The 27787-nt window shown below is 35.8% G+C and overlaps 1 protein-coding gene across 1 annotated transcript; it reads right to left on the bottom strand.

The window, feature by feature from the left end:
- Nucleotides 1–27741, bottom strand: LOC128641453 (dual specificity protein phosphatase 12). The gene is made up of 7 exons (XM_053694094.1): nt 27625–27741; nt 25909–26191; nt 17129–17242; nt 15091–15209; nt 9518–9608; nt 5509–5686; nt 1–553 (listed from the first exon to the last, which is right to left on the bottom strand). The coding sequence occupies exons 2-7, from the start codon at nt 26160–26162 to the stop codon at nt 392–394; spliced, it is 918 nt and encodes a 305-aa protein (XP_053550069.1). The 5' UTR covers nt 26163–26191; nt 27625–27741; the 3' UTR covers nt 1–391.
- Between the last annotated feature and the right edge of the window lie 46 nt (nt 27742–27787).

Genomic DNA, 27787 nt, shown 5'->3' with positions numbered 1-27787 from the left:
TTCAAATTTCAAAAAGGTCATTCTTTATTTAAGCATTATTGAAATGTCTCTTTAAAAGACCAACAACCTGGCAAGTAATTATTGGTCGAGAGATGACAAATACAAAGCTATTTTTCAAACAATATAAAAAAATATGGATAAAAGGACTAATCCATGAATGAGTTACTTATCATAAAAAAAAAAAATTCAAACCATCTTTAAACAGAGTAATAACATAGAGTTATATTTAATAATAATCCAATCTCCAATTTGCAGCATTCTCAAAAGGGATCAATACATTTTAATGCATATTCAAACCCTTGTTGTCCCAAAGCGAACTGTATTAACTGACTGTTGCTGAATTTTATCTGTAGATAAGTAGAGCGCTCAGTGCTCAGATTTTGTCTCTTGTTCAGGTCTTGCTTTTCTGTAAGCTGCGGATCTGAATGGCTTTCACTTCGTCCACTCTATTCTTGTGAATCTGAAATGCCGGAGTTACCCATCGCCCGCAGGAGCACTGCTCTCCATACCAGTTAAAGGATCCCAACTTGGAGCTGCACTTAGGGCAGAGGAGCTGGAAGAGAAGGGTATTATTAGACAGTGCAGCTAAAAGGAAAATGGCAATCTTAGTGGCATTTCAGTTACTAAAACAACATACGATCAACTTGAAACAGAATCAGTTATTTTATTTAAAGGGATACTCAAGTCAAAATTAAACTTTCAAGATTCAGATAGAACACATACATTTTAAACAACTTTCCAATTCACTTCCATTATCTAAATTTGCACAGTATTTTTATGTGCACAGTTACTGAGGCACCAGTTCCTACTGAGAATGTGCAAGAATTCACAGATTATACTTATATACATTGTGTGATTGGCTGGCTGATGGCTGTTACATGATGCAGTAGGAGGGAAAATAGAACTAACTTTAAAAATTGTCAGAAAGAAATCTTCTACTCATATGTAATTCAAAGTGTTTTTTGCATTGTCTTTTTAAATTGCATTTACGGATTATGTTATTGCACTGTGTTTAGAGGTCCTTTAAGAAATATTATGTGCAAGAATACCACTGTTCTATCTTATAGGGATATTTAACAGTAAATAAATACTAGGTATAATGCTATAATAAAAACAAAGATTAGCCTGATAATCGCACGTAGATGTATTTTTTTTAATTAGTTGTTTAAATATTGAAGATACACACTCTCCTTTACTGCTTGTTTTATATCTGGCACTAACTCTCCTCAGTAGAAGAGAAAGATTAGAGGAAAACCTACATTTCAACACGACAATGCCCATTACTTTATGGAAACCCAGTGAAATCTAGTTAAAGGGACAGTCAACACCAGAATTTTTGTTGTTTTAAAAGATAGATAATCCCTTTATTACCCATTCCCCAGTTTTGCATAACCAACACAGTTATAATAATACATGTTTTACCTCTGTAATTACCTTATATCTAAGCCTCTGCAGACTGTCCTAGGGTTGCCACCTTTTGCCCAAAAAATTTATGGACACTATTTAAGTGGGCGTGGAGGGCATGGCTTGGGTGTGTGGCTTGGGGCATGGCTTGTCACGGCCTCAAATTCATTATGAAATTATATATATATATATATATATATATATATATATATATATATATATATATATATATATATATATATATATATATATATATATATATATATATATATATATATATATAATAAACAGCATACAGAAGAAACTTGCACTCGCTGGATTTTTCAAAAACAGATTTTACTTGTTACCGGGTAACGTTTCGGGGATAATGTATCCCCTTCCTCAGACGTCTGAGGAAGGGGATACATTATCCCCGAAACGTTACACGGTCACAAGTAAAATCTGTTTTTGAAAAATCCAGCGAGTGCAAGTTTCTTCTGTATGCTGTTTATTATTATTATCTACTAGCACCCTGGTAGTTGACGTTTAAGTGAGAGTGCACTTCTCTGCTACATTATATATATCCAAAGGACTTACATTAATATCCACTTTATTCTGTGAACGTTTTCGAGCTGATTTGGAGTGTGCTTTTTTCCTCAATACTGCATACTCTGTTTGCTGCACCCAAGGCTAGTTTTAGTGAAGTTTGGAGTGCACTTTGATATATATATATATATATATATATAGATATATATATATATATATATATATATATATATATATCTATCCCAAGTTGAAACCCCAAAACCAAGTAAAATAGTGCTGTAAGTATAGCCGAGAAAATTAATAGAAAAGCTAAACTCAGATTAACAAGTTTAAGAGAAAATATAATTGACACTAACTTTTGGGCAAAAAACTTTACAAAATTATTGGAGCAGTGTCTGGAGATGAGAAAGATGGAGATAAGACCGCGCATTACCTGGGATTGCTAAGCTTGGGGTCATCATGAACCCGTGTGACCGGACTCGGGTAACTAGTGGGCGGGTAACTGGGGTAACTGGTGGGCGGGCGCGCACGCGCAACGTCCTCTCTGTCTGCTGTAGGATGTGACGACTCCCCTCCTGGACTCTGTTCCCCCTCCCACATCATGCTTCGTCTCTCCTGCAGACTCCACCTACCCGGTTAGTAACCCCGCGCTAAGCGCTCCTCTGGCCATCTTATTTTTTGTAAAGTCTGTGCTCACTGCTGCGCCAGGGGAGCGTTCAGCCCGGGGCATTTGAGTCTAGTTCCGGGAGGACACGGGACACAGAGCCTCAGAACGGGACTGTCCCGGTGAAACCGGGGCGGGTGTCAACCCTAGACTGCCCCCTTATTTCAGTTCTTCTGAAAGACTTGCATTTTAGCCAATCAGTGCTCACTCCTCTGTAAAATCCCATGCATGAGCTCAATGTTATCTATATGAAACACATGAACCAACACCCTCTAGAGGTGAAAAACTGTCAAAATGCATTTAGATTAGAGGCAGCCTTCAAGGTCTAAGAAATTAGTATATGAATCTCCTAGGTTTAGATTTCAACTATGAATATCAAGAGAACAAAGCAAAATTGGTTATAAAAGTAAATTGGAAAGTTGTTTAAAATAACATGCCCTATTTGAATCATGAAAGTTTTTTTTGGACTTGACTGTCCCTTTAAATTCTAGGAAAAAGAGATAAAATAAATAATTAAAAGTATACTTCAAAGTTGCTGGGTTGTGTGTTTTTTTTTTTTTTTTTTAACTACACATATTTAAACCATTTATGTTAACACTATAAAATAGTCCCCAGGGATGGATGCAGCCAATACATCTAAAATATTACATTTACTAATTCCCAGCACATACAAAATTACTAAAAAATATTATAAGTGATTGGAATAAAAAATTGAATTGTTGGATAAAGGGTCCAGTCTGTTTTATAGTAATTGTATAACTGAACAGAAACAAGCTGCATAAATATACTTCCTGGTAGTACCTGGACAACTTTATTGACTATTTTTACAATGTTGACGTGTTGAGAACTTTTTCCTTCATTGCACAATGGGGCTGCTTTTAAAACAAGTTTGGACAATATGTTGAATACTGCATAATGAACTAATTTATGTGAAGATATTGACATCCTCTGCCTTTTTTCTTCCCACTGACAGCTGATGAGATGACATAGTAACAAACATTTTGATGGTAGATAACAGTAGGCTCAACAAGTCTGCCTAATATTTCCTTAAATTGTAATAGTAGTTTGTACTATAGCCTTAGGCTTATCTCAGGCGTTCTTAGAGTCCCTCACAGTGTTCGTCTTTACCAGCTGTAACGGCAGTTTATTCCATGATTCAACCACCCTTTATGTGAAGAAGTGTAAATTACTCCTGAACCTACTTCCCTTCAACTTGAGATCATGATCCCTTATTCTGAAATTGCCCTTTTTGTGAAAAATACTCCCAGCCTCGGCTTTATAATCCCCTTAATATACTTGAATGTTTCTATCATATAACCTCTTTCCCTGCTCTCCTATAAGCTATAGATATTATTTAGTCCTTTCCTGGGAAGTTTACATTTTTAGACCAAGTACCACTTTAGTAGCTCTCCTCTGGACAAATTAAAGTTACACAAAAAGAGAGAAGTGCTCAACCAGGGAACGAAAAATAGCGTCATATCTTGTTCTATGGCCAGTTACCACCAGACTGATATACTACAGGAAAGTTCTTCTCTGTGAAAGGCAAATGTTAAAAAGGGACTCTAAAGTCAAAATTAAATTTTTCATGATTCAGATAGAGCATGCAGTTGTAAACAACTTTCTACTTTACTCCTATTATCAATTTTTATTCGTTCTCTTGGTATCTTTATTTGAAAAGCAGGAATGTAAACATAGGAGCCGGACCATTTTTGGTTCAGAACTTGGGTTGCACTTGCTTATTGGTGGCTACATTTAGACACCAAAAAGCAAGCACTAGCCAGGGCGCTGAATCAAAAATGGGCCGGCTCCTATGCTTACATTCCTGCTTTTCAAATAAAGATATCAAGAGAACAAAGATAAATTGATAATAGGAGTAAAGTAGAAAGTTGCTTAAAATTGCATGCTCTATCTGAATCATGAAAGAAAAAAAAAGAAAAAAAAAAAAAAAAAAAAATCGGGTTTACTATCCCTTTAATCAAAAAGAGGCTGCTCCTAGGGTGGTAACTAGGCCATAGAACAAGTTATTACGCTATTGTTCGTTCCAAGGTTGAGCGCGTCTCTCTTTTTGTATATACAGATTCCAGGTAAACAGATGTTTGTACGCAAGAATGTTTTATTTTGGATGTTTGTGTGAGTTTTAGGGGACGATCATCATTTATGGTTAATTTCTATTTTGCTTTGATGATTTTTTAATTAAAAAAAACATTTTACACAAATAATGATGTTTTAAGTCATTTGTATGTGCTGAGAATTTGTACATTTAATATCTTGCAATTATTTTATTTGTTAATATCTCTTATGGGCACTCCTTTAAATGAAGTATGGCAACTCCCCTGCTTTTATAAACACTACAGGATTGGTTGAAAGTACAGACTGAAGTCAGAAGCCTCTAAAATGTCTTAAAGGGACAGTTGTTTCAAAATTAAAATTAACTTGATTGGATAGAACATGACAATTTAAAACAACTTTCCAATTTACTTCTGTGATCAATTTTGCTTAGTTCTCTTGGTATCCATTGCTAAAGAGTAATCCTTGGTGAGCTCAGGAGCGTGCACAATACTTTAGCTATCTGGCAGCAGTGTTTGCAACATTGTTTATAGCATTGTTACAAACACTGCTGCCATAGGCACGTGCACGCTCCACCAAAGAATACCAAGATAACCAAGCAAAATTTGATGAAAGAAGTAAATTGGAAAGTTGTGTGTGGAGTAACGTGCAGAGTAACAAAGTGCATGGGAGGAATTGTGCATAAAGTATTTTAAACTTACATATTTATATTTTCTCATTATATCTTTATTAGATGTTATTTATCAATTAGAAACAAATGAACCACACATTAAAGTATTATCATACATAAAAGAGAAAATGATGCAGCATAAAACTAAAAAAGTAGCTCATTACACCTCTGGGCTTACCTGTCCGTCCATCACCCCCAGCAGCGACGTTTCCATCCACTGAACAGGCTCCACAAAATAGGAAGTGCAGTTTGTAGAATCATTGGCTTTAAGAGTGGTCACCCGCTTGTGGGTGAATGCAGCAGAGCCAGACCCCAAGGCATGATTTAGAATACTTCCTACCCTGAACAAGGAGCGTCTGAGAAGAGAACACACACAATGGATTCCTTAGCTAATGGGTACCTACCAGAGAAAGACAAATTTCCTAATTCAGTCCTCAAAGTACCTCTGAAAACCAGAGTTATACGACTTCCGGACAAGAACATGTGAGTTGAGTCAATGATGGAGCCACTGGCTCACCTAAGCAGGGAAAAAAAATGCTGTCTCTTTAAAATCTGTCTCATTGTAGGGTGTGAGATATCTTCTCCACTAAACTGTAGATATTTGGATAAACAGATAGATACTACTAAATAGTATCAGTTTATTTAACCCCTTAACGACACACGTCCTACAGGGTACATCAAACACAAACTGGTCTTTAAAGACCAACAACGTACCCTGTACGTCGATAGGGGTTTAAAGCGGCTGGAAGTGAGCTGCTTTCAAGGTATTGCCGTGATGCCTCAATATTGAGGCATCACTGCAATACCTTTTTTCAAACACTGATGCAGAGAGAGACACTCTGTGGCCCTCTCTGCATCGGCCAGCGATGGTGCCGATTGTTGGTGGGTGGGAGCAGCTGCAGTGAGCTGGGTGGGCGGCCCATCGCTGGCAATCTTCCGGCCAGCAGTCGGAAACGAGTGTCGGGTGCGGGCCGGAGCGCGCGCGGGGGGTGTGTGCGCATGCACCCGCGATCCGGTATTGATAATGTGGAAGTGGTGGGAGAGGGTGGTGGGTGGCGGTTGTGGGTGGGAGAGGAGGGGGTAGGGTATAGAGGGGGGGGGGGGAAGCTACACTACAGAAAAACAGAGGTTTATTTGAAGAAAAAAAGAAGAAAAAAAAAACACATTTAAATGCAAAGTGGGTCAAAATGGTGGAAAGTAGTTAGTGGGGGGAGGGTTAGAGAGCTCTTTGGGGGGGAATCAATGAGGTTGGGGGCTAAGGGGGGATCCTACACAGCAGAATATATATATATATATATATATATATATATATATATATATATATATATATATATATATATATATATATTATTTTAAAAAAATATATATATAAAAAAAAAAGCATTTTATTTTAGTACTGGCAGACTTTCTGCCAGTACTTAAGATGGCGGGGACAATTGTGGGGTGGGGGAGGGATGAGAGCTGTTTGGGAGGGATCAGGGGGTGAGATGTGTCAGGTGGGAGGCTGATCTGTACACTAAAGCTAAAATTAACCCTTCAAACTCCCAACAAGCTTCCTAATTAACCCTGTCACTGCTGGGCATAAAACAAGTGTGGTGCGCAGCGGAATTTAGCGGCCTTCTAATTACCAAAAAGCAATGCAAAAGCTAAATGGGCCCTAGGGACCTCTCACCATATCTCAACTATAATACCCCAATATACACACCTCCATAATATATGCCTCCATATACAGTCTGTATTTACAGTATATTTAGAAAAAAAAGTGTCAGACAGCACAGGGAAAATGAAATACATTGCCCCTTTAAAGGGTATTTTTAACATTTAAAGGGACACTGAACCCAAATTTTTTCTTTCGTGATTCAGATAGAGCATGACATTTTAAGCAACTTTCTAATTTACTTTCCTATTATCAATTTTTCTTCATTCTCTTGGTATCTTTATTTGAAATACAAGAATGTAAGTTTAGATGCCGGCCCATTTTTTGATAATAGGAGTAAATTAGAAAGTTACTTAAAATTACATGCTCTATCTGAATCATTAAAGAAAAAAATTTGGATTCAGTGTCCCTTTAATTGTAGTAAAAAGTAATGCTCAAACCTCTTAAGCTCTCCAGGGAGCAGAGTCCTCCAGTCTTTTTATCTCACTCTACCTATGTCTGTCTTCACTTTTTTTTTTACTCCTTAGATAGCATTGCTGAATATCTTGTTACATTATCACTACTGCTACTACCAATATTTATTTCACTCTGTGCGCAGCACTATTCGAGTCACCAATCTTTCTATAACTATTGGGTGCACATAGAAGGGGTTACTGCTTCCCCCTAAGTAGTACAGCAAGACATAGGCAATTCTACAGCACCACAGAATTTCTTGATAAAAAGTCTTTACTTTATTCTTCACAGATAAAAACTAAATTATGCAACGTTTTGGCCCAACTGGCCTTAAAGGGACAGTACACTGTAAAATTGTTTTTATATGAATGTATTTTCATTGACTTGTTATACCAGCTGCAGAGTATAAAATGTATGAGAAATTGCATTTTCAGGTTTATTTGTGTATATGAAGTAGCTGGTTTTGTGCTTTTAAACCACAGCCTATTAAATGGTTTGAGCTTCAGGTAATATATCTCATTATATTATCACTTTGTGTACACACATTTGCTTCCTTATCTTATATTTGTCTGGAAAACTAAAGCTCAATACATAGAGAGAACAATGGAAAATTATCATTTTATTACTTAACTATCCTGGACCCCACTGGGAGTGTAATTTATTCTGCTGACTGTGTTACTTAGGCTATTCAATAGCTGAGACTTCAGTATCAAAACTTTCAGTATAGGTTGGGAAACCACAAGCTAAATCAGCTATTTCAAAGGCGAAAATAGGGGTAATGGAGCTACTTGTAAACAATTAAACAATTTAATTACACTCCAGCAGGTAAAATGGATCATTGGGAACAATTTAAATGGGAGAATTTTTTGGGGTGAACTGTCCCTGTAAATCATGCATATCAAATTAAGGCCAGTGGGGCTGAAACATTGCATGATGTGTTTTATCTGTGAAGAATAAAGTAAGACTTTTTATCAAGAAATTCTGTGGTGTTGTATAGTTACTCCGCCCCCACTCTCTACGGGTGCTAAACTCAATGTGGTTGACAGTGACTGCCACCCTGCACCTGCACTGTGCAATATTATTATGCTTAGGGTATTTTGCTTTATTTTTCCCCCCTCCTGGAAAAATGTCTGCAGATGCCCATGAATTCAGCCCAGGTACTAAAAAGGGTGTATTGGTTGCTGATTATAATCCTGCGTTTCAAACACATTTGTAAACCCTATCTTAAAGAATTATAAGTATCCAATATATAAAAGGTGTTTAAGATGATAAATGGTGTCACAAACCTGGACGTCTATAAAATTCACCTCTGAAATGTTATAATGCATAAAACCTGCTAACTTTGTCACAATCATTTTCCACCTCTACAAAATGTGGTTTGCACACCCATCAGACTTCCATGCCACTCAAATGAAGATACAGTAAAGGAATAACTAATTGTGCAGCTTTTCCAATGGCGTTCGACACGCTGAGCTCTTGACTTCGTCTTCAATTTCTGGTCTTGAAGACAGCTTAAGTTATAAGCCGAAACATCGACCTTATGTAGTAATTTGTTTATGAATAAATAACGTTTTTGAATCAAGTCCTGTGAGTGATGTGAAGTATATATATATATATATATATATATATATATATATATATATATATATATATATATATATATATATATATATATATATATATATATATATATATATATATATATATATATATATATATATATATATATATATATGACGTGCGGTGAGGTCAGAGGCTGGTGAGGCAGTGGCCATGATATGCCGAGACACACGTATATGCACACACACATGCTCATACAGATGATCTCTCTAACACACACACACACACACACACCTGCTTTGTCACTCACACATGCTCTCATACTTACACATACAGATGATCTCTCTAACACACACACACACCTGCTTTGTCACTCACACATGCTCTCATACTTACACATACTGATGATCTCTCACACACACATACACACATAGATTTTCTCATATATGTGTGTATGTAATATGAATGCCACATTACAATTGTCTCTACTTTTGAATTCAACTTATAAACCAACTACCTGCATTTTCTACATCTGAAGAGGGCATCTGTAGTTTGCCCCACAGAATTGGGGTCTAAGGCAAAGACCTCTTTTGGCAGCTTCTGAAGTTCTACAGGATGGAAAAAGAGAACAAATTCAGATTATTTATCTCACAACAAGAAATTAATCATGGAGATTAAATTTAAAGGGACAGTAAAGTCCAAATTACGATTCAAATAGGGCATGCAATTTACTTTTAACATTAAGATTGCTTATTTAGAAAGGGTCAGGAAACCCAATTTTATTTTTTCTTTCATGATTCAGATATAGCAATTGATTTTAGTCAACTTTCCAATTTACTTATATTATCTAATTTGTTTTGTTCTCTTGGTATCAGTTGTTGAAAAGGATACCTAGGTAGGCTCGGGAACTGCTGATTGGTGGCTGCACATATATGCTTCATGTTATTGTTTCACCCAGTAATGCAATGCTGCTTCAACAAAGAATACAGGATAATTAAGCAAATTAGATAATAGAAGTGAAAAAATGTTTAAAATTCTATTGTCTTTCTGAATCGTGACAGAAAGATTCTGGCTTTTAGTGTCCCTTTAATAATACACACTGGAGCCAAAGTAATAGTGATAGCCATGACTAAACTATACTATGTACATTTCAAAAATATTACCAAACAACTTAGCAGCCCAACAGGAAGCTGTTTATTTTTTTTATTTTTTTTAAATGTATTATGGTACAAAAATGACAATGGGTGATTATTATTTAACTAGCCCTATAAATTGTGCATGGTTATTCAAATGTTCTTGCATGAGGTTGAAAAAACACGTGGCAAAGGTTGGATCAACATTTACATACAGGCCTATCCGTAAAATATGGAGCACACCATACATTGGGGGAAGGGAATTCCTTGCAGAAATGGTGGTCGTATTACACCTAGATCAGAAGGGGTTAACATAAGCAGACTCCAAAACCTACAGCATCGTACAGACTAATTGGCTGATTTATCAATGTCTGGCATACATGATATGCTACTTCTTAACTCCTGGTTCCGGCGAGCGTGAAGACTCGCGCAGAAACGGGGGTATTTGGCTCTATTCGGGCCATGATAAATTGGCCCCTAAATATCTTCCCACTCCCCATCTTCACACAAAACTATAATAATGTTTCCTTACGTGGGGATATTACTCCAATAAGATGAATACATTTACTAATTTCCTTTATTCACTATTATTTGGAGGAAATAATTTATCATAATAATAATCACCACATCAATTTCTCGCCACCACAAAAACTAACGTTACAGAATTTTCTTTATCACAATAATGCAGTTGCTTAAAGGGACATGAAATCCCAAATATTTTCTTTCTTTCTTCAAATAGAACATACATTTGTAAAGAACTTTTCAATTTACTTCTATTAGCAAGCTTGCTTCATTCTCTTGGTATCCTTTATTAAAGGTGCAGCAATACACTACTGGGAGTTTGCTGAACACATTGATAAGCCAATGAAAAGAGGCGTATATGTGCAACCAATCAGCAGCTAGCTCCCAACTCATGAGCCTACCTAGGTATGATTTTCAACAAAGAAAACTAAGCAAATTAGATGATAGAAGTAAATTGGAAGATTGTTTAAAATTGTGTGCTCAGTATGAATAATGAAAGAAAAAAAAATTGGGTTTCATGCCCCTTTAATTATGTTTAAATTATCTAAATTTCATATTGTAAATTATACGAATTGTTTTTTTACTGCAATAATTTTTCCTAGTACGATGGTTAATGTATTACATGTAGTGTAAAATAAATAATATTATGCATTGGTATATTTAAACAAATGCAGAATAAAGCTGTTGGTAGCGTCATATGGCTTTGTGCAAATCCAGATCTGTGTCTGTTGCACTTTTACACAAAACAATTCTAGCTCCAAAAAGAGCCGAATGAAGCTACATACTACTCGAATGCATGTGCCTAATTCCTACTGAGCCAAGGGTTAACTTCTAGCTAAAATGATTGCAATTGTCTTCTCGATATTTTGCTTTGCATAATTTAAGTTTATTTTATTACAAAATAGATTGTACTCTCACATCTGCTGAATCATTTTGATGTAGCATACGTTTTTCTGTCAAATGTCAAAGTTAGTTACATTTTTAAGCCTAATGCATCATGTGACATCCATCAGCCAATTACAAAATGCATATACGTATATAGCCTGTTAATCTTGCTCAGTAGGATCTGGTGCCTCAGAAAGTGTGCAGATAAAAAGAATGTTGCCATTTAGATAATGGAAGTAAATTGGAAAGTTGTTTAAAATGATGTGCTCTATCTGAATCATGAAAGTTTAATTTTTACTTTAAAGGGACAGTCTAGTCCAAATTAAACATTCATGATTCAGATAGGGCATGTCATTTTAGACAACTTTCAATTTACTTTTCTCATCAAGTTTGCTTTGTACAAAGCTAAACCTAGGTAGGCTTATATGCTAATGTCTAAGCCCTTGAAGGCTGCCTCTTACCTGAATGCATTGGACAGTTTTTCACAGCTAGCGAGCATTAGTTCATGTGTGCATATAGATAACATTGTACTCATGCCCGTGGAGTTATTTATGAGAGGGCAGTGACTGGCTAAAATGCAAGTCTGTCAAAAGAACCGAGATAAGGGGACAGTCTGCAGAGGATTCGATACAAGGTAATCATAGAGGTAAAACGTGCATTAATAAAACCGTGTTAGTTATACAAAACTGGGGAATGGGTAATAAAGGGATTATCTATCTTTTTACAAAACAGCTTGGGAGAATTTTTATTCTGAGTTCCATTTTACGATTATCCAGAATGCTACTATATGTGCTGGGGTACAATTACACATTATTCCTGTTTTGTAAGTACAGATTATTACAGGTGCATGCATTGTAGGTCAAATGTACTCAAATTCTGTAACATCACCTGTTCAGTGGCCTGGCAGTTATAATTTACCCAGTGTCAGTGTATATATTAGCTGTGTAGTGAGAAAAAAAACATGCTTCCAGTAAAAGCAAATACAAGTACATTGTAAAAAAGTTGCTCTAAGCAAAAGTAAAATGTGCAGGTGTATTTCAATTTTGGCTGTAATATCCCTTTAACAAATGGGAATATTTTGCACTAAATTTATTTTGGTCTATGATATGCTGTGTTACTTTACAGGCAACCTGATTGGTTCAGGCAGCTATGGGGTAAAGAATGCATGCAGCCAACTGGCTCCATGCAACTGCCGTATAAAATTCACTTTGAGAGAAAGGTCAGTGGTCTAAAGATGGGTTCTCTGAGACGCACACAGATCTTTATACACCCTTGTGAGATACTTATATATGTGAATTAAGGGGTTAACATCAATGTATTACTTTGATATCCCTTCAACAATTCCAAGTTTAAAGTAAAATCAAAATGAAATGTTCATGATGGAACTTGCAATTGTAATCAACCTTCTACTTTGCTTCTTTTATCAATTGTTCTTAATTCTCTTGGTATCCTTTGTTAAACAGTAATCCTAGGTGAGCTCAGAAGCATTCACGTGTTATTAACCACCTGGCAGCAGTAATTGCCACAAAGTTTATAGCAATGTTAAAGGGACATAATACTCATATGCTAAATCACTTGAAACTGATGCAGTATAACTGTAAAAAGCTGACAGGAAAATATCACCTGAGCATCTCTATGTAAAAAAAGGAAGATATTTTACCTCACAATCTCCTCAGCTCAGCAGAGTGAGTTTTGTGTAAAATGTTATACTCAGCTGCAGCCCAGCTGCAGGTAAAAAAAAATAAAAAAAATGAAGAAATGAACAGCAGCCAATCAGCATCAGCAGTGCTGAGGTCATGAACTCTTTTACTGTGATCTCATGAGATTTCACTTAACTCTCATAAGATTTCATAGCAAACTTCCTTACACTGAATAGGGAAATAAGATGAGAGTGCACGTAAGCTCGCCCCTTCCGCCGTCCCGGGACAGACATACTAATTTGCTGCTTAGAAATCCTTTACAATGGGATGTGGCTACTGAGGAACTTTTGAGGTAAAATATCTTTCTTTTTTACATAGAGATGTTCAGGTGATATTTTCTAGTCAGCTTTTAACAGCTATGCTGCATCACTTTCAAGTGTTTAAACATTTGGGTATTATGGCCCTTTAAACATAGTTGCAAACTCTGCTGCCATTGAGTGTCTAAAGTATTCAATGGCAGCATGGTTTGTAAGTATGTATTACTGTAGCAAAAACTGCTGCCAGATGGCTAAAGACACGTGAACGCTCCTGAGCTCACCTATCGTCTTTCTTTAAAAAAGGATACCAAGAGAACTAAGCAAAATTGATAATAAAAGTAAATTGGAAAGTTGTTTAAAATGTCATATTCTATCCAATCTATTGAAGTTTTACTTGTACTTTAATGTCCCTTTCATGTACTTTTTTCACGGATATCCTGCAATATCTATATCATCATGAGACATGGTATTCACGGGAATGACGTCCAACGAATGTAATAAAGAATGCTTACAAACTACGGGCCAGATGATCTAAAGTTCTTGTCTTGTCAGTATGGCGAGGTCCCTCTAATAATGTACTAAATGTAAATTTTAACTTAAAGGGACAGTAAAGTCATAATTAGACATTCATGATTTAGACAGAGCATACCATTTTAAACAACTTTCCAATTTACTTCTATTATTTAATTTCCTTTCTTCTCTTGTTATCCTCTCCTGTAGGTTTATCTAGGTAGGCTCAAGAGCAGCAAATAACCTAGGTTCTAGCTACTGATTGGTGGCTGCGTATATATATATATATATATATATATATATATATATATATATATATATATATATATATATATATATATATATATACATACACACACACACACACACACATACACACACACACATACACACCGATTGTCATTGGCTCCCCCCATGTGTTCAGTTAGAAACCAGTAGTGCATTGCTGCTCCTTCAACAAATAATACCAAGAGAATGAAGCAAATTTGATAATAAAAGTAAACTGGAAAGTTGTTTAAAATTGTATGTTCTACCTAAATCATGAAAGAAAATATTTGGGTTTCATGTTCCTTTAAAGGGACACTGAACCCAAATTTTTTTCATTTGTGATTCAGATAGAGCATGCAATTTTAAGCAACTTTCTAATTTACTCCTATTATCACTTTTTCTTCGCTCTCTTGCATCTAAGCTTTTTTTTTTGGTTCAGTACTTTGGACAGCACTTTTTTATTGTTGGATGAATGTATACACCAATCAGCAAGAACAACCCAGGTTGTTCACCAAAAATGGTCCGGCATCTAAACTTACATTCTTGCATTTCAAATAAAGATACCAAGAGAATGAAGAAAATTTGATAATAGGAGTAAATTAGAAAGTTGCTTAAAATTTCATGCTCTATCTGAATCACAAAAGAAACATTTGGGTTCAGTGTCCCTTTAAGAACTATTTATCTCACTATGCAGGATCCTGGGTGTGACGGTGAGACCACTACATTACAATATAAGATCTAAAAAAGATCCTAAAGATTTTACACAATTTATCTCCATGCTGGCGAGTTTTTGATCATCGGCCCTGTGACACTCACCTGGGTACTTCTCTGTCACTTTTTGTAGGCGATACTGTTTGTAACCTGCACTCGTCATATCCACATCACAGCCCATTGCTTCATAAAGAGAAAGCTGGTTTACAAATTCCTCATTAATTCTGCAATATAAATATTTATTAAAAGCAGATCAACAAAATTGCAATACAACGTATAAACTATTTACTTTTCAATGGTTATTTAAATGAAAATCATGTTTTCAAAACAGAGTTTTGTTGTTCTATAGCATAAATATATAAATAATAAATATATAAAACAAAGGGAGGAATGGCCCAATCAGAAGCATTTTGTGCAGTGATCAAGTTCATCGACACAAAGCACATCAGTAATTGGTCAATGGATTGAAGGAGCAACTTTCTGTAACCTTGTTCTGAACTGAACCAGGAAGAGAGTAGAGACATTTCTAAAGGACCTAGGACCATCAGGGTGAAGGTGGTTGAAGAGTGCTGGTGTTGGTTTGTCAGCCTGGTTTCCTACAAGTTTATTTTGCCACTTATCTTTAAAGAGTATAAACATGGATTTTTTTTAAAGTAATAACAATTATAAAATAAATGCAAAGAATGGGGTAATTAAAATTAATTTTTCCTAAAAAAAACAAAAACTAACAGATCATTTAGAGATACTACAATAAAATTAAGTAGAAGATACACTAGACAGGACAAATTTGTCAGATGTTTTACAAGGGGTTGCAGTATTTTCTATGGTGGTTAACCCTTTCCCGCCAGGACTAATTTGACAAATTGAAATCATGCGATTGTTCATCCGATCGTATGATTTCCAATGATGGGATCGGGTCATTGAAAGCTAACACACGGGGGCCACAGATCAATGTTGTAGAGGCATTAAGGGCCAAAAATAAATGTATGGCTATAAAACACACAACAGATTTCCTAAAAATAGTGGTAGAGGGTCAGATATAGGTAAGGTTTCAGGGTACCCTCTGTCTTCTGTTCTCATCTCCATATTGACCACCTAAAAGCATACATTTTTATTTCACCTTATTCCTGGGGCCACAAATCCTATAGTTCTGATTTTTTTCCTGTATAAAATAATTGTGCCATTCATTTAATCTAATAGGATTCTCCTGTGGAATTAAAGCGATACAAAATCCAACATTTATCTTTCATGATTCATATAGAACATGCAATTGTAAACAATTTTACAATTTACTTCTATTAGAACATTGTCTTTGTTCTGAGTTTGTCACAGCTTTTGCAACAAAAGATACAAAGAGAAGTGTGCACATTTCTGAAGCTCTATATGGCAGCAGTTTTACAAGAATGTTATCTACTTTCAAGAGCACTAGATAACAGCACTATTTCCTGCCACTTAGTGCACCAAATGCCTACCTAGGTATCTCTTCAACACAGAATATCATGGGGACAAATCAAATTTGATAATAGAAGAAAACTGGAAAAAAAAATTAAAAAAATTGTATATCCCTTTAATAGCTAATTAAGTATATCCCTTTAATAGCTAATTAAGAAGTGCAGGTTAAAGCAATCACGAGACAAGATATTAGCAATCATAGGAATAAAAAGAAAAGAAAAATATGCAATTTTTCCCTACAGAGTTAATCAAGAACATGGTCCATATTGGTATATTGTATTTAATAAAAAAAACAGCATATTTAAAAGATATGTTAGTGAGAGAGTACGTGGGTACCTCAAAAGTATATAACAGCAAGAAATACTTGCTACCCATGTTTAAATCACTCAAATTGTAGTGCTAGGATTATATGGGTTTCATTCCTAAATCCAACAACTGCTGAACATACCAAATAATATACGCATAATATTCGCACAGTTTTTTAATTCTGTACAGTGCTGCATGTTCATTATAACAAACATGTCCAATATACAAAGCTGAATATTTCAGTTATTTATTAACACCCTAGGGCAGGGCCACCTAGATCTATCTTGGTTCCCAAAACCTAAACAAAAATTAAAAAAATGCCTGGCTCCTACGTTTTATCTAAGTTTGCCAAGCCCTGATTTAGTACACAGAATAAAAAACTTACTTGACGTCAGCTTTGAGAGTCTGGAGCTTTGCGTAGGCATCTTCCAATGTTAGCTTGTTGGTGTTCATCAGGTAAGCGGCGACTACAGCAGCACTGCGGCTCACTCCAGCATGGCTGGAAAAGAAAGAGATCCATAAAGGACGGGCAAAAAATGCAATAAATAATTGGCTGCTAGAACAAAGCCAATCAATAAAGACATGAATATTTACATGTGCTATCCGGAAACAGTAATACATGAGTTATAATACCCCTATGTATACATATTTTTATAAAAAGTGATGTGTGGACTTATTTTTAAACAAAAACCCAAACCAAAACTGTGTAAGAAGCGATATACGCCTTAGTTACCATCACCTAGATTACGAGTTTTGCGGTAACAGGGGTGCGGTGTTAACGCAGAGTTTTCCCTCACCGCTCACCTAAAAAGTAACGCTGGTATTACAGGTTTTTTTAAACCCGGCGTTAGCCGCAAAAAGGTGAGCGTAGAGCAGAATTTAGCTCCACATCTCACCTCAATACTAGCGCTGCTTACGGTAGCGGTAAGCTGGCTAAACGTGCTCGTGCACGATTTCCCCATAGGAATCAATGGGGCTGATTCGGCTGAAAAAAAACCTAACACCTGCAAAAAAGCAGCGTTCAGCTCTTAACGCAGCCCCATTGATTCCTATGGGGAAACACATTTTATGTCTACACCTAACACCCTAACATGAACCCTGAGTCTAAACACCCCTAATCTTACACTTATTAACCCCTAATCTGCCGCCCCCGACATCGCCGCCACCTGCATTTTATTATTAACCCCTAATCTGCCGCTCCGGACACCGCCACCGCCATTATAGTTATTAACAGTTACATTGTAGCCATCTTAGGATTTATTTTTATTTTACAGACAAGTTTGTATTTATTTTAACTAGGTACAATAGTTATTAAATAGTTATTAACTATGTAATAACTTCCTAGTTAAAATATTAACACATTTACCTGTAAAATAAACCCTAACCTAAGTTACAATTACACCTAACACTACACTATAATTAAATTAATTACCTAAACTAACTACAATTAAATAAACTAGTACGAAAAAAAACAAAATACTAAATTACAGAAAATAATAAAATAATTACAATTTTTTAAAACTAATTACACCTAATCTAATCCACCTAATAAAATAAAAAAGCCCCCCAAAATAATAAAAATGCCTACCCTACACTTAATTACAAATAGCCCTTTAAAGGGCCTTTTGCGGGGCATTGCCCCAAAGTAATCAGCTCTATTACCTGTAAAAAAAAAACAAAAACAAAAAAAACAAACAAACAATAAACCCCCCAACATTACAACCCACCACCCACACACCCAACCCTACTCTAAAATCCACCCAATCCCCCCTTAACAAAACCTAACACTACCCCCTTGAAGATCACCCTACCTTGAGATGTCTTCACCCAACCGGGCAGAAGTGGACCTCCAGACGGCCAGAAGTCTTCATCAGATCCGGGCAGAAGAGGACCTCCAGAGGGGCAGAAATCTTCATCCAGGCGGCATCTTCTAACTTCATCCCTCCGGAGCAGAGCGGGTCCATCTTCAAGCCAGCCGACGCAGAGCATCCTCTTCCAACGACATCCAACTGAATGACGTCATCCAAGATGGTGTCCCTTAAATTCCGATTGGCTGATAGAATCCTATCAGCCAATCGGAATTAAGGTAGAAAAAATCCTATTGGCTGATGCAATAAGCCAATAGAATTGAAGTTCAATCCTATTGGCTGATGCAATCAGCGATTGAGCTCGCATTCTATTGATAGAATCCTATCAGCCAATCAATCGGAATTCAAGGGACGCCATCTTGGATGACGTCATTTAAAGGAACCTTCATTCTTCAGATGGATGTGGTTGGAAGAGGATGCTCCGCGTCGGCTGGCTTGAAGATGGACCCGCTCCGCATGGATGAAGATAGAAGATGCCATCTGGATGAAGACTTCTGCCCGGATCGGATGAAGACTTCTGGCTGTCTGGAGGTCCACTTCTGCCCGTTTGGGTGAAGACGTCTCAAGGTAGGGTGATCTTCAAGGGGGTAGTGTTAGGTTTTATTAAGGGGGGATTGGGTAGGTGGTGGGTTTTAATGTTGGGGGGGTATTGTAATTTTTTTTTACAGGTAAAAGAGCTGATTACTTTGGGGCAATGCCCCGCAAAAGGCCCTTTTAAGGGCTATTTGTAATTTAGTATAGGGTAGGGCTTTTTTTATTTTGGGGGGCTTTTTTTATTTTATTAGGGGGATTAGAGTAGGTGTAATTAGTTTAAAATTCTTGTAATTATTTTATTATTTTTTTGTAATTTAGTGGTTTTTTTTAGTAATTTAGTGGGTTTTTTTGTACTTTAGTTTATTTTATTTAATTGTAATTAGTTTAATTTAATTTAGGTAATAAATGTATTTATAGTGTAGTGTTAGGTGTAATTGTAACTTAGGTTAGGGTTTATTTTACAGGTAAATTTGTACTTATTTTACCTAGTTATAATATATACAAAGTTGCCTGTAAAATAAAAATAAATCCTAAAATAGCTACAATGTAATTATTAGTTATATTGTAGCTAGCTTAGGGTTTATTTTAAAGGTAAGTATTTAGTTTTAAATAGGACTAATTTAGTTAATTTTAGTTATTTTATTTCGATTTATTTAAATTATATTTAAGTTAGGGGGGGATAGATTTAGGGTTAGACTTAGATTTAGGGGTTAATACATTTAATATAGTGGTGGCGACGTTGTGGGCGGCAGATTAGGGGTTAATAAATGTAGGTAGGTGTCGGCGATGTTAGGGACGGCGATGTCCGGTCGGCAGATTAGGGGTTAAAAAATATATTTAAGTGTTTACGATGTGCGGGGGGGCCTCGGTTTAGGGGTTAATAGGAAGTTTATGGGTGTTAGTGTACTTTTAATCACTTTAGTTAAGAGTTTTATGTTACGGCGTTAGGCCCTAAAACTCTTAACTACTGACTTTTAAATGCGGTATCAGTCTTGACAGAAGAGGCTGTACCGCTCACTTTTTCCAAGACTCGTAATACCGGCGTTAGGCAAATCCCATTAAAAAGATAGGATACGCAATTGACGTAAGGGGATTTGCGGTATGCTCGAGTCGCGGAAAAAAATTGAGCGGTACACCTGTACCTGCCAGACTCGTAATACCAGCGGGCGTTAAAAAGCAGCGTTGGGACCTCTCAACGCTGCTTTTTAAGGCTAACGCAAGACTCGTAATCTAGGCGTATGTGTTTTACTGGCATTTGAGAGATTAAAAGATCATGAAACCCAAAAATGTTCTTTCACGATTAAGAAAGAATATTCAATTTTAAACATCTTTCTAATTTTCTTCTATTATCTAATTTGCTTCATTCTCCCGATATCCTTTGCTGAAAAGCATATCTAGATAGGCTGTTTGGTGGCTGCTTATAGATGCCTCGTGTGATTGGCTCACCCATGTGCATTTCTATTTCTTCCACAAAGGATATCTAAAGAATGAAGCAAATCAGAGAATAGAAGTACATTGAAATATTGTTCAAAATTGTATTCTCTACCTGAATCATGAAAGAAAATGTTTGGATTTAGTGTCCCTTTAATACACTGTTCCCTCCTGGTTACTGCTACAGACAACATAAAAAGGACAGCACATGCTGATAATGAAATAATGGTGTTACAGAACGGCACTGCGCTAGTACTCTCCCAAGGTCAGTCACAACTAACACTTCTAAGGCAGTTGCTCAAACGCCACAGCCCGCCCGATTCAGTCAGTACAAATACATTGCCATTTTTCTCATGCTATCATATAGAATAGGGGTGGTAAACTTTATGAATGTGTGCATTACTAAAATATACCATGGATTCATAAAAATATTTATAAAAACACTACAATTGCAGACAATGAATCCAAGCAATAGACCCCAGAGGTGGAATTCCAGCAAATTTGTCGAGTGCCACCTTGGGCTTTTGTGCCCTATATTTACCTCCCCTGTCTGGCAAGAAAACAATGTCATTTCTAAGGACAGGTACAGTTTAAAAAAAAAAAAAAAAATTAAATACATTGTGAACTGCCCTTCTTTAGGAAAACAAAACAAGAAAATGCCTTTAATTTAGTATCCTGATGCACTCTCTAACTATAGCCGCATGTGGAACTCATTATTTTCTTTCATTTTTTTTCCCAAGAAGTCTAGTCCAAAAAAAACTTTCATGATTCAGATAGGGCATGTAATTTTAAACAATTTTCCAATTTACTTTCATCACCAATTTTTCTTTGTTCTCTTGGTATTCTTAGTTGAAAGCTAAACCTAAGAGGTTCATATGCTAATTTCTTAGACCTTGAAGGCAGCCTCTTAAGAATGCATTTTAACAGGTTTTTCACCACTAGAGGGTGTTAGTTCATGTTTTTCATATAGATAACACTGTGCTCATGCACGTGAAGTTACCCGGGAGCCATCACTGATTGGCTAAACTGCAAGTCTGTCAAAAGAACTGAAATAAAGGGGCAGTTTGCAGAGGCTTATATACAAGATAATCACAGGAGGTAAAAAATATAGAAATATAACTGTGTTGATTATGCAAAACTGGGGAATGGGTAAAAAAGGGATTATCTATCTTTTAAAACAATAACAATTCTGGTGTAGACGGTCCCTTTAAAATAAACATTCGCTGGATATAAAGGCCTATTCAAGTGTAATAATAAAATTCTCTAATTCTTTGGATAGGTTGAACACATCACTTGCAATTATTATTTAAAGGGGCAGTCTACACCAGAATTATTATTGTTTTAAGATAATCCCTTTATTACCCATTCCCTAGTTTTACATAACCAACACTGTTATATAAATACACTTTTTACTTCTGTGATTAGCTTGTATCTAAGCCTCTGCAAACTACCCCCTTATTTCAGTTCTTTTGACAGACTTGCATTTTAGCCAATCACTGCCGGCTCATAGGAACTCCACGTGCGTGAGCACAATATTATCTATATGACACACATGAACTAACACCCTCTAGTTGTGAAAAACCGTCAAAATGCCCTGAGAGAAGAGGCGGCCTTCAAGGGCTTAGAAATTAGCATATGAACCTCCTAGGTTTAGCTTTCAACTAAGAATACCAAGAGAACAAAGCAAAATTGGTGATAAAAGTAAATTGGAAAGTTGTTTAAAATTACATTCTCTATCTGAATCATGAAAGTTTATTTTGGATTAGACTGTCCCTTTAAGAATAAAATGTTCAAGCTTTATTATTAGAATACAATGTCAATTTATAAAGCACAGTAAACAAAAATAAATCCTACATATGAAAAAGCACTATTTACACACGTTAGATAAAACTGTTTATTTTGATTTTTAAAGTAGACAGGAAGTGCATGTCTGTCTACAACTGAACCTTAAATGTACAGTACAGTTTTTTCTTTGATAATTCAGATAGACAAAACAACTTTCTAATTTACTTTTATTATAAAATTTGCTTTATTCTCTTGGTATCCTTTGTTGAAGAGCAGCAATACGCTTCTGGGAGCAGGCTGAACACAACTGGATAGCCAATGGCAAGAGACATACAACTGCAGCCACCAATCAGCAGCTAGCCCCCAGTAATGTATTGCTGCTCTTATGCCTAAATAACATGCTCTATCTGAATCATGAAAGAAAAAAAAAATTGTTTCATTCCTTTTTTTAAAGGAACATTATATTGCAAAAATGACATGCTCTAATTCGTAAAAACATGTCTTTTAGCACTAGTGACCCTGCAATGCTGTAGGTTGAACACACACTAAGCCAATCAGCAGCGTCAGTTGCACAGCTGGATCGTGCACCTGTCGATTGTATCACCATCTGGTCTTGAACAGTACTTTAACTATGTGTTTATTCCCTTTGGGGGTAAATACATAGCACTGCAGGGTTGTTAGTGCTAAAATGACCTGCTCTAATGAATCTGAGCACACCATTTTTGCACTATAATATCCCTTTAAGGGCTGATTAGCAGAACTTCTATGGTTATACTACCGGTGTAAAGCATATAAACAGTATCTGGCCCCATTTATATTTTTATTCCATGTGACCTAGGTTTTTACTATCTCCAAAAATGTGAAGCTGTGCCACTTAGCTGTGCATGGATGAGAATGTGTATAGTCTTTATAACATTCATTAAAGGGACATTAAACACTATGAGATGGAAATATAAAATGATACATTTTATATATATATATATATATATATATATATATATAAAAAAACTCTGCAATATACTTTCATTATTTATTTTGTCCCCTTTTGCTGTAATTCCATTCTGACATTGTGAGCCGTTTAGTTCCTGTTAAAAATGGAAGCACAGAACAATCCTTGTTTTATAACACTAAAACTTTACACTTATTTTGTCAATATTTAAACAGCTAATGAAGCTCTACAAAATATATTAATGTGTTATTCTCAGACTAATCTTTTCTTTGACTGCATCATTCTATCTAGCATTTATCTAGGGCTAGATTACAAGTGGAGCGCTAAATTATCGCTTGCCCGCAAACGGGCAAATTTGCTAGTTTGCAGGAGTGTGATAATTAACCAGCCAATTACAAGTGGCTGGTTATTGCTACTGCAAGCTTGGTTAAACACAAAGTAATGTAGGGTGAGGATATGTCATTTTTCGACTATTATAGCCCTTTAACTGTATCATTAAACATAAATTGATCAAATGATAAAGTGTGCAACATACATAGAAAACACTTAAGGGGATATGAAAAAAAAATTCTTTCATGATTTAGATCCAATTTTAAACAACTTTCAAATTTACTTCTATTGTCAATTCTGCTCTTGGCATTCTTTGTAAGAGTAATTGCAGGTAAGCTCAGGAGCGTGCACGTGTCCTTACTAGGGTTGCCACCTCAACCATGTTTTCCTGGACACGTATGAGTAACACATGCTGCAGGGTGTGCAGGCAGGAACATGAACAGTGCTGTAGAGGGTCACTATGTGCGCGCGGGCCAGGTGCACAATTCATGTTCCCCTCTGCACACCCTGCAGCATGTGTAAGTGTCCAGGAAAACATGGCTGTGGTGGCAACCCTAGTTCTTACCAATCTGGCAGCAGTGTTTGCAACAATGTTTATAGTAAAGTTATTCACAGTTGCCTTTACTGTCCCTTTAAAGTGATGGTAAATTTTCAATAATTGGGAAACATTATTAATCCTCAGTTCTTTCTAACGTAAATCGCTATGTTTTTTCCTTATTTATTTGATTGTATTCTATAATAAATAATGTTTTACTCACAGAGCGTTATCGCTCCTTCCTCTGCCCACGTCATTACTTCCTGTTATTTTCTATAGCCGGACAGAGAGCAGAACCACCCCTTGCAACGTCATTATATTGGAATGTAAATCTTCAACTTTAGCTATGCGCATGCGTTTCATTCCAAATACATGTTATTGTACTGTCAGTCATCGATCCAATGTCTAGCGCATGCGCATCGTTAACTTAGGGCGTGTTTGATGATATCAGTGTTGCTGTTGGTATGTCAAAACATGACGTGGGATGAAAAATCAATGGCGGCCGTGGTACAGGAGGAGGAAAGTATATTAAAATTCAACTATTTCTGACTAAATAATTAAATAGAACGAGCGGTTTGCATGTTTTCATGAATAAAAGTCCACTTAGTTTTTTTATTTTTTATCCGAATACAAGTTTGAAGTCGGCTAAGCTTACCATCTCTTTAATATTAGCCAGGGGGTATGCCCATTAAATAGGTTATAGGGATAACACTGACGCAGTTATATGCAAGCAATGAAACAGTTATATGAAAGCAATGATGCAAAAATAAAATGCTCCAAGCATTAAAGCATTTTCTTTTTACACTTTTAAGACGCGTTAATAATCATCACAATTCCAGTAATACTTAAAGTGAAAGTAAACTTTACTTTGCTGCTAACCGTAATTTAATTTTAGCTTTAAAATCAATAGGACTTTCATTCATGAAATTGTTGTTCCTTGTGTTAAAATCAAGTTTTACCTGTAATAAACTAGTAATTTTTCCGTCGCTAAAAACAACCCGTTTTTTTTCTCTTATTTTCTTCCTGATCACGTTTTTATGTGGGCCAATTGAAATTCTGGCCGATAGGCGGCCGTGCAGCAACATCATCACCTTATTCTTGCATCTGCGCATGCGTTACACATACTATCTTTTGTTTAGGCTTGAATGCGCGTAGCCGATTCGCGCATGCGCATCATTTTTTTGCCTGAGTGATCATATACGTCATCTGCAGACATATTGCAATGCAAGTGCCTCGGTCCGTGTGAAAGCCAAAACCAACGATTTTATTTTATTTTATGCTAACATTGGCTTGTTCTTATTTTCACAACTTTCGAAGTAGACGCATGCGCTCTTGAGACCGGGCAGAGTGACAATCGCATGCGCAATGCGGTTAGAGTGTTTGAATCGCGCATGCGCAATAGTAAGGGTCCTTGGGAACGCGCATCTCTGATACGTATGGAGCGGGTGGGACCGCTCTATACGTAAACAGTCAAAATAATAGGAAGTAGAAGATGGGAGGAGTCAGGAGCAGAACAGAACAACGATAAAAGTAATCAAATAAATAACTAAATCAATAATTTTATTTAAAAAAAATATAGCGATTTTGTTGTTAGAGATATAGACAATGCAGTAGTGTGTTGTAAAGGTACACAATTTACTTTCACTTTAAGAATCTAGTCATTTTGCGTATTGCGTTTTTTTCATTACCATAAATCCTGATTCCAATACGTAAATAAAAAGTACCAAGCTTACCAGTGAACCAGCACAGATGACCCAGACACTTCCAGGGCTTGTTTTACAAAGAGTAAACATTCTGGCAAACAGCTCAGGAGATCTGCACTTGAGTCATCCAACAAGTGAACATATTTGGTGTGGAACGTATCTATCTGCATCAGCTCCTCACTGTCAATAGTCAAAACATGGGTAATTCCAGCTTCTTGCAACCGTGGAATATCTGCCGCATCACTGATACTGCCGAGATAGAGTCTGGGCAGCACGCAGATCATCTTCTAGAGTCAAGAGTTAGCAATGGATTCTGCAAGCAACCAATAAATTGAAAATAATAGAGAATAAATTGAATCCCCTGCTACAAACATAAACAAACATTCATCTATTAGATGTAACAAATAAAAAGAGGCTTTAATGTTTTTCATACACACATATATATATATATATATATATATATATATATATATATATATATATATATATATATATATATATATATATAAAAAACTTTACAGGTAAAGTAAGAAATTGGGTAATCCTAGCATTACCCCTTCAACCCCTCAGACAGAGGCAAAAAAAATTGTGTAGATGGGGGAATTACATTACACAGATGCTTGGGTAATGTCAGGTTGACCCGGGTAATGCTTGGATTACCCAATTTCTTACTTTACCCGCAACATATACACACAAACACATAAATATACAGACGTTTCTATCAGTTTCATTTTAGAATAGCATAAGGAGGTGTTTAAATAATATTTCAATCTTCTTTGATAAACATAATTGTTTTACATATAAATACACACGCACAAATATATAAATAAATAACGCATTTTATTTTTGTACACGTTTCACATTTAAATTTCCCACTAGAATACAGGACGCCATACCAAAAGATGCAAAGGGAACAGATTTTAAACTATGAAATATGGGGTAGATTTGACACATTAATGTCCTTGATTTTTGTTTTCTCATGCGTATTATGATAGTTTTACACAGTTCTACAGTTAATTTATTTGCATTCATCTAAAACATATTCTAAATAAGAAATAATTGAGAAATGTATACATAAAATGACAATTGCTTGACAATAATGCAAAAAGATGTTAATGCTACTTTATAAAACATAACTATATTTCAATAGAATAAAATGCAATTGTACCCCTTCAGTCAAAAATCTTGGTTTAGTGGTGAGCTTATGCATGCAAATATAGATTCTCTGCCAATATTAACAATATAAAATACATTCTTCCATATGATACTGTAGCAAACCCACTATTATGTGAAACACAGTGATACAGAACAATCTCATATTATTAAACATATACACAGTTTTGTTTTATATAGTAATAATAAAAATAATACCAGAAAGACTTGGGATATGTATTATCTTTTTATGAGTAATATGGCAAAACAATATTTTGGAATATATATCAAATCAGGATTTTAACAATCCACAAGATTACATATATCAGTGAAACATGCATTATATAACACTAATGATATTTTAAATTAATAATAATATGGTATGTCATATCTATCCTGCAAAAGACACATAATATGCAGTGTAATGAGTATTATTATCATAAATATGTGTTATACAATCTTCTACAGTTTCAGAATATAATTAAAGCTGTTACTATTCGTAATAAAAAAAAAAAAGAAAATATACTGTATATGCATAATCTTATTGCATTACTTTCCCCATAACTGTAAATGTGTAGAAATAAAATATCCAACCTTTCTCATCAGAAATATATGCTGAGTTTCTGTCCTGATGTGACAGACACAGTTTAAACAAGTATATACCCAGCTGCTGAGCTCTCCTGTGCTGTCACATGGTCACTGCCACAAGCACAGACAGGAAGATTACACTCTGCAAACATGCTTGCTTCCTCTATCA

The sequence above is a fragment of the Bombina bombina genome, chromosome 10, assembly GCF_027579735.1.
Source record: "Bombina bombina isolate aBomBom1 chromosome 10, aBomBom1.pri, whole genome shotgun sequence".
NCBI classification, from domain to species: domain Eukaryota; kingdom Metazoa; phylum Chordata; class Amphibia; order Anura; family Bombinatoridae; genus Bombina; species Bombina bombina.
The sequence above is the reverse complement of the archived record's forward strand: the minus strand, read 5'-3'. Positions and strand labels throughout refer to the sequence as shown.